Raw genomic sequence first — 9,212 nt, forward strand, 5'->3', positions numbered from 1 at the left:
ACCAATATGTAAAAAAAAAAAAAGAATTTTAGTTTAGATTAAATACCAAAATTTACTCTAAATGGGCTAAATAGTTAAACGTATGGCTTGCAATTGTAAAATTTCCCCCACCCAGAAAATAATATTAAGAATGATTTCCTATATTTCAAATTAAAGGCACAGACAATAAAAGCAGAATTGAACAAGCGGAACTACATCACAACAAAAAGATGCTGCAAAGCGTGGAAAAAATTCCAACCTACAGAACGAGAGAATATAATTATAAGCCGTGCATCTGAAAAAGTGTTAATATCCAAAATATACATACAACTTCTACATCTCATTAGCAATATCATAATTGGGTGATTGTACAGTGGTCAGTTTTACACCTTAAAACACTTAAGAATATCGATCTCATGTTAAAGATTCTTCTCTCTGGGTAATGGTAAGTTTGATGGTACACTTGGTTAGGGTAGACTTTGTAGTTATTCAGTCCAACATTAATATAGGTGATGTTAGCCGGGCACAGTAGCTCACATCTATAATCCCAGCACTTTGGGAGGCTGAGATCAGGAGTTTCAGACCAGCCAGACCAATATTGTGAAACCCCGTCTCTACTAAAAGTACAAAAATTAGCTGAACTTGGTGGCCTGAGCCTGTAATCCCAGCACTTTGGGAGGCTGAGACGGGTGGATCACCTGAGGTCAGTAGTTTGAGACTAGCCTGACCAATGTGGGGAAACAATGTCTCTACTAAAAATACAAAAATTGGCTGGACATGGTGGTGTGTGCCTGTATTGCCAGATACTGGGAGGAGGCTGAGACAGCAGAACTGCTTGAACTCGGGAGACAGAGGTTGCAGTGAGCCAAGATCACGACATTGCACTCCAGCCTGTGTGACAGAGCGAGACTCCGTCTCTCTCTCTCTCCCTCTCTCACTATATATATAGTTATGAATTTACTTAATAGATGATATTAATACTGTTATCAGCTGACTCTAGGTTAGGTAGATTGTCATTGATAAAATGGGTGGGCCTGATTCCATCAGAGCAGAACTGGGGAAAATGAAATTTCGTGGTGATTCAGCAGCTTCACCTCTCTCTGGGACCTCCAGTCTGCACTTATTGTTGGATGATCTTATGGACATTGGATATTCCTAGACATCTCCAAAAACTGTCGTCATCCTCTATGTCTCACAGAAATGTGGCATGTCCGTCTGCAGCTTGTCAACCTGAATAACAGACAGAAAGAGACTCTAAAGTATAATAATATTTTTTCTAGGATGCGCATTTCAATTAAAATATGTATGGGTGCATTCAGGTAGGTAAAGGAACATAAAGAATTAAGGAGAACACTTGGACACAGGGTGGGGAACATCACACACCGGGGCCTGTCATGGGGTGGGGGGAAGTGGGAGGGATAGCATTAGGAGAAATACTTAATGTAAATGATGAGTTAACGGGTGCAGCACACAACATGGCACATGTATACATACGTAACAAACCTGCACTTTGAGCACATGTACCCTAGAACTTAAAGTATAATTTAAAAAATAATAAAAAAGAATTAAGGAAAAATGAGGAGGGTGACAGCAGCTATTTTGAGACAGCGGTGTAAGGTTGAACAGGCAGTTGCTGGGCAGATTTACTTGGAGAAATAAATCCTTTAAGGCTGTGGTGGCCTCTGTGTAAAATGTTGTGGCTGTGCAGAGTCTATATATGGTAGTTCTTGTTATCAGGAATATGTGTGTTAGAACCCTCCTTCATGGCCTTCCCCAGCTTCATTCATTAGGGTTTTAACACAAGTGGATCCATTTTGATGCCGATAAATTTCACAAGCTCTTTTTAACACTACTTCTGAAGAAGATGACTCTGACAGTGTGCATAGAACAGGGTTAATTCCACATCCACATCCCATTTTGATCAAATGAGTTTATCCCCTTCACTATTAACGGCCAGTTGCATTCCCAGATAAGACTACACACAACACACAGGAGGGTCCTGAGAATATGGGGAGAGAAGGAAATCCCATCAGCCTCTCCCACGTGGCTGGAGTAGCCATAGCCTGAGCCCCACCTGAGCTCCAAGAAAATGCCTTGAGCCCTAGAGTGTAGACGACAGAGACCATATGTTTCTTTTTCAGGAAGCAGGAAAAGCAAATAAAAAAGGGAGAACAAACACTCCAAAGAAAGAACATGTATTGGGAGCAAAAGGAGCACCAGATCAGTGCTGATGCTGACTGGCTTTAGGGTCAGGAGAAGGGTCAGACGTGCATCCTGTGAGCTTCTACAGGACACTGACCCTGGCCCAGCCTCTCTATTGGCTGTGATCAGAATCCCTGCCATTCTAGTCCGGGAATCTCTCTGAGGTTTGTCCTGGGGCTGAATGGAGGAGACTCATCAGGCACCCGTGAGCTTCCTCAGGACTGCGATCCTGGTGACAACAGTTGAGAACTTTTCATCTTTGTAAGCATCAATGTGCATTTGGTGCATGAGAGGTTATGTCCTCACATTAAAATGATCTTTTGAAAATATGTAGAGATGACATTAGGAACCACAGAATTCTAAACTTAGAGAGGTTCATTAGAGAAACTGTTGGAAGAAGATGAAGTTCCACATCCTGACAGGAAATCAGCCTCCCTCTGCACCTGCCTCCGGGGCTGACTCTGATCAGTGGCTCCTGAGCGCCCCCTGCAGCTGATTCCCCTCAGCGTTCCTGCAGGGAGGTTTGTGTTTGGGCGCACAATGACTTCCCCTCACTGTGTCTTTCGCACAGTAATACACAGCCGTGTCCTCAGCCCTCAGGCTGTTCATTTGAAGATACAGCGTGTTCTTGGAATTGTCTCTGGAGATGGTGAATCTGCCCTTCACGGAGTCTGTGTAGTATGTGCTACCACCTATACTAATGGTTGAGACCCACTCCAGCCCCTTCCCTGGAGCCTGGCGGATCCAGCTCATCTCATTGCTACTGACGGTGAATCCAGAGGCTGCACAGGAGAGTCTGAGGGACCCCCCAGGCTGTACCAAGCCTCCCCCAGACTCCACCAGCTGCACCTCACACTGGACACCTGCAAACACAGAGACATTGGTTAGAAACTGCCACACGCCACACAAATCCACTGTTTCTCTCACTCATGTTGATTCACAATATGTCTAGTTCTCCATGAATCACCTTTTAAAATAGCAACAAGGAAAACCCAGCTCAGCCCAAACTCCATGGCGAGTCCTGTGTGTTCAGTGCTGATCACCGAATGGAAACTCCTCGGAATCCCAGGCCTGGGGCTCCTCTCCCAGAGCTGCAGGGTCAGGGATGGGCTGGTTTTCATCAGCAGAGGGAGGACCCTATTTGCATGTCCCCCACTATATAGCAAGCTCTGCGGTAGGACATCTGAGGAGAGGGCCGGGCTCAGTGCAGATGAAGTGTCCTGGGGGAGATTGGTAGTAATTCCATCATTCAGGAAAATATAATTTTATATTATGTGATTGTGCCTTGATTAACATTTAGCTCTCATAAACTGATTTTATTTTTACATATTTACACAATATATTTAATGCAGCTTTCAATGTTGTATTTTACAGAAGATAATTTACATAGAGAGTACAGCAGTTGTGCAGTGCGTCTAAGTTTACACATCTAAAAAAATGTAATCCTATTATCTGGGCCTGTGCTCTAATCACCGGAGGAGGCAGCTCCCCTGAGACAACTCCAGGGCAGCGTGGACCATGCCTAGTGAAGTCTGCAGGATTCCCCATCTGTTATGACAACTTTCTGTAATTTACCTAAATATGCAGAGAGAACCACGGCTCATGTGTGTGTGTTTTCAGAAGTCAGTCATATCTCCTGTGTCAGCATCAGTCTTTTTATTGCTCTGTTTTAGCAAAAATGTTCACTCATTTCTTTGTTATTGCTTAATTCAAGTATAAAAAATAAATAATTCAAATTTACAGTGAATGATTTTAAAAATGTAGAGCTATGTTTGCAACCATTCACTCGGCACTTCAATCTAGTTTTGAACAATTAAATTAATCCCTAAATCTTTTTTCTTATTCCTCTGAAACTTAAATCACATCCCCATCATTTCCAACACCATATTCTCAGAAAAATTTAAATCTTCTTCATTTTAATTTATGATAGTGGCATCTTCTAAAATGTATACAAATGAATCATATAAAATTTACTCTTAATTCCTTAGCTTCTTTCACTCAGCACAATTCTTTGAGAATTTAGCCATGTTTTTTATGATTGAGGCACACCTTGATTTGAAGCTGCATTATACACCAGTACATAAATATACGTCAAACTATTTGATTGTTCACCGTTAGGAAAATGTTATTTTTTCTCTCAGCTAATGGATTTTATAGAGAAAAGTAGCTACTCAGCCAGCATGGGAATTTAAAAAAATGAGTAAACTATGATCTTATTCTGACCTCATTAACAACAAACCTGAAAAACCACAAATATGGGAAAAACCTTCAACATATCTGAGTTGATATCACAGAGGGGAAAAAAAAAAACCTTAAATCTGAGGAGAGAGGAGCCTGAAGTGAGAACCATATATTAGTGTACCTGGGACAGATACCAAATGGATGTTATTTAAGCTAAGAACAGGCTGACTTGAAAATATTCAGTGAGTTGCTTGAGGATGCCTGTGATCATACTGTTAGACTGTGAAGCTTCTAGTGCTCGCATGCTTTTCCTACAGAATTATTATTAATTATTATTGCTCCACTTTATGCAAATGATCAGACCAACCACAAGACTAAAGTTTATTTTACAGACAACTCAGTCCTATAATGATTAGTTTCTGACAAAAATCAGAACTGGAGAGAGAAAAATTATGTTTCAAAACATATCATACATTTGTCTTTAAATTACAGTCTCTTCAATTGTTTTAAGTATTTGCCTCCATTTTAGACTAACTCTGCTTAACGCTGTGAACCAACCAATGATCTCTGGCTGCAGCTCAGAAGAAACAAAGGCATGGGTTATATAAAAATCTGGACGAATATTTTAATTCTGAGCAATTATCCTGAAAATCATGCCAGGTGACTGGAATAAATAGGGTCCCCCTAACCCGTAGGTTTCTTTGTTTGGGAAAATAAGTCCAAGGGAGCTAACAAAAGCCAAGCCCCATTCACCCAAATCTTAGCAGGCATAACTACAGCCGCCAGTTATTTGGGCGTGTCAGCATCCTTGGAATTTTTTTTTCAAACTGTCCTTACCACCTTGTTTGGTTTTGATACATGTCTTCTAATAACCCGGTTTGTCTCTTCTCACCTTCAGGCATCAACTCCAAATGGTCATCCAAGTGAAGCCTGGGATAATGGCTCCCTTTTACTGGGTCCCTTAGACAGGCCTCCAAGGGAGATCTTCCCGAAACAACATCCTGCATCAGCTGGAAGCAGTTAAGGTTGGCCTTTGTCTCTATTCTAAGGGCAGTTAGATGCACTTATTCAAAGAGGAAAATGATAGAGGGAGGAGGCAGATAACTCTCCTAGGCAGACAGGGGAGAGTCCCCATACAATCTCCAGCCCGCCAAGGTCATTGTGCACAGGGGGTTGCCTAGACATGCCTGCAGTGAAAATAGTTAAAGTTGTCTTTATCATTCTTTGATAAAATAGCCACACATAATAATCCAGCTGCATGAAGATAAAAAAAATAACTAGTTTGAAATTAGAACAAGTCCCAAGTAAATCAAAGTTAGCATGTGGTTCATAATGTAATAGACAGGAAACATGGCTGAATACTAAGAATGTGTTCACATCTATTTTATGTCAAGATCAGGAAAATATTTTATATATTCTTTAAGTAAGAGTCCCATTGAGAACATCGATTTAAGATTATATATTAATGGATAATACCTCAATAATTAAAATAGAGGTTATTTACCAATAATTTGTATTATTAGTACAAACTTTCATTTAGGATATATTCTCCTATGTGTTGTGAAATTAACTCAAAAGGCAGAAAACAGTGCACTTATTAGAGCTTTTAAATAAATTAAAAATTAGAATTAAGTATATATGTTCCTAGATGGTGTACAACTTTGGAATATTTTTGCAAACAAAAAGGGTTCTTATGTCTTCTGGAAATCTTATCAAAATGGACAACAAGAGAAGAAACTCTCAGATGAATTTCTACCTACTAGAGAACTGACTAATAGAATTTTAAAGTAAATGTTAACACACAAACAAAAACTAACATGGAAGCTAAAAAAAAACAGTGACTTAATACACCAAACACTCTAGCTCAATCTAGTTTATAGTATAATCTAACCATGGAGGGCATTGTCATTGTTCATATCAGAGATTTTTGGGAAGGCAGGGTCAAAGAATCACTGGAACTGGATGCTCGGGTTTAATCTACCTGTCACTTTTTCATTTTTTTCTAATATGAACCCTGTTTTGGTATTTAATGGAACCAACCTTCATCAACAAATAAGTCCAGGAAGTACATTAAGAGGAGCCTGGCCCAGAGGAAAGTCATATCTGTCTGTAATCCGTGCACTTAGAGCTAGAATCCCCTGTTCTTAACAATAAGGCAAAGTGTTCACGTAGAAGGAAAGGAAACGCAGACTACACATTATCAGAGCTGGAGTTCATAATTTCCTGGACGCTGAGCTCAGATTTTCACTTTGTCCCCCAACATCCCAGGGACAGGTACCTCAATGTGCCCCTGCACACTCCCTGTGCAGTGTGGTAAGTGGGTGAAAGTTCACTGTGTCTGGAAAGCATCTGGAGCCTCCTGCTGACAATGTTGTTACCTGCTCTTGATTCTCCTGCTTCCGTCTCATCTCCTGCAGGGGCAAATATTTCTAGAGGAACCTCATGACTCCCTGGGACAGGTCTCCTGGAAAAGTCCCTATAGAGCAATCAACCATTGCTGAGATCTTCTCTGAGGACATACTCAGGTACTCGGCACAACTTTGACTTAAAACACTGAGAAATGTGTCATAAGGATAAGAAATTGAAGACTTACATGTCTAGTGAAGAGAGATGCAGAGATCCTAAAGAAATTGCAATAGCCAAATGTCATCATCATAATTATTATTATATAAGTATATAATATATATAATATTATTATATACGTATATAATATATATAATATTATTATATAAGTATATAATATATATAATATTATTATATACGTATATAATATATATAATATTATTATATAAGTATATAATATATAATATTATTATATACATATAATATATATAATATTATATAAGTATATAATATATATAATGTTATATAAGTATAATTATTAATTTTTAAAGTAGTGTATAGTAGTGGGTAATTAGCGGGAGGAGGTTTGTGTGCAGATTGTCACCTTCCAGAGTACACTCATCATTGGGTTGACACTGACAAGCACACATATGGACTTGCTCAGCTGGAGAGTGACAGGCATTTTTATAACCTGTTACCCCAGTAAGGCTCTCCCACTGCAAGAATGATCAGGCTCAGGCCTCTGGCTAAAGTGCACCCAGCAAGTGGGACCAGTGCCCAATCCTGAGAGGGCTTCCTTCAGGTGCCAAACAATGTCAAAGGAAGTGATTCTTCCTGCCTGGATCCCCTGCATGTATTCTGATTTCCTGCAGAAAGGGCCTCCTCCAGAAAGGCCCCCAAGAGCTTACACTGTATTTAATCCAACTCCAGGCATCATACGTGAAATCCCTCATGTCCAAAGTCCCCACTTCTCAATAAAGGTTGTGCATTATGGAATTCACCAGAAGCTTCTGGCCTTTTAGTGAAATGGACCTGCCTCCACACGCTTGGAGAACTTACCCTCTGGGAAGGGGCATAGAAAACCAGGAGTCAGGTGAGCTCTAAGTCAATGTGCATTTCATGGATTCCTGAAGAAAGAGTGCAAAAAGGAATGGCCCCACCCACTTTCCCTCTAACTGGCATCATTCCCAGTAACCCACTTGAAGAACCTGTGGCGCTTCAAAATAATTTATGCTTGTTATACCGGGGGACCACCAGGAAAGGAAAGAACTAGTGTGTCCCTGTAGGTTCATCCATTATAACACAGTTATGACTCTGGTTCAGGGAGCTGTTAATGGGGAAGGCTGTGTATGTGTTGGGCAGGGGTACATGGGAGCTCTCTGTTTCTACTTTTTACATCTTCTGTAACCCTAAAACTGCTTTATAATAAATTTAATATAAAAAGATAGGCAATTTCTCAGAAATTACATTTAGTCTTAGTATTTGATCAAGCAATCTTGCCCTAAATGATTTACCCATTCAATTTTAAAACGTGTGCCCCCACAAATCCTCCATGGGAATGTTTGTATCAGCTTGATTGATTGCTGCCTTTCCCACTCTGTTAATTTTGCTTATAGGGTGAGATTTGAAAAGAAAATTTCCTATGTAATTAGGATGCATATATCTTTCTATTTCTTCTTTTCCTCAATTACATAACCTATTTTCTAAACAACATTAAACCCCATAAATCCTGTCATATCCTGAAACCTGGGACAGCTGCTTCCTCCCTCAGGGTTACTGACACTCTCAGGATGTGAGTTTTCACACTGTGTCTCTCCCACAGTTAAATACGTGGCCGTGTCTTCAGATCTCAGGCTGCTCAGCTCCATGTAGGCTGTGCTTGTGGATGTGTTCCTGGTAATGGTGACTCTGCCCTGGAACTTCTCTGCGTAGCTTGTGCTGCCATCACTAGGGCACATCCTTCCCATCCACTCAAGCCGTTGTGCATGGGCCTGGCGCACCCAGTGCATACAGTAACTGGTGAAGGTGTATCCACAAGTCTTGCAGGAGACTTTCACTGATGCCCCAGCCTTCTTCATCTCAGCCTCAGACTTCACCGGCTGTACCTGGGACTGGGCACATGTGGAGAGGACACAGGAGTGGATAAAACCCCCTTTGACTGGAACCAGTCACCTCCTCAGTCCTGGGGACTGAGAATTATCCTACCTGCAGCTACAACCACCAAAATTAGGATCCTCCAAGTCCACTTCATGGTGAGGAGCTGCGCTTTCAGGGGCTTCTCTAGAGGAGGGATGTAGTTATTGGGTGATACTCTCAGGGTATAGAGTTATCAGTAGTGTTCACCTCAGGTGATTTGCATATTCATGAGGACTACTACTTCATAGCGTTACACCTGATCCAGCACGAGAAAGAGAAAATAGATCTCACATGGACCACACAACTGTGGGATGCTGAAGTACAAGTCTTCATTCTTATTTAATGTCATGTATCCCTTTATATGCCCGGAA

At 40.8% G+C, this 9,212-nt stretch overlaps 2 gene segments (V, D, J or C); both read right to left on the reverse strand.

Moving 5' to 3' along the window:
* Positions 1 to 2,546: 2,546 nt before the first annotated feature.
* Positions 2,547 to 3,245, reverse strand: LOC134759988 (immunoglobulin heavy variable 3-66-like). The segment is given in 2 exon segments: positions 2,547 to 3,044; positions 3,149 to 3,245. Coding segments are annotated over 2 exon segments (544 nt in total).
* A 4,144-nt stretch (positions 3,246 to 7,389) lies between these two features.
* On the reverse strand, positions 7,390 to 8,956 carry LOC134759989 (putative V-set and immunoglobulin domain-containing-like protein IGHV1OR21-1). The segment is given in 3 exon segments: positions 7,390 to 7,456; positions 8,530 to 8,824; positions 8,911 to 8,956. Coding segments are annotated over 3 exon segments (408 nt in total).
* Between the last annotated feature and the right edge of the window lie 256 nt (positions 8,957 to 9,212).

Source organism: Pongo abelii, chromosome 15 (assembly GCF_028885655.2).
Source record: "Pongo abelii isolate AG06213 chromosome 15, NHGRI_mPonAbe1-v2.0_pri, whole genome shotgun sequence".
Lineage (NCBI taxonomy): Eukaryota > Metazoa > Chordata > Mammalia > Primates > Hominidae > Pongo > Pongo abelii.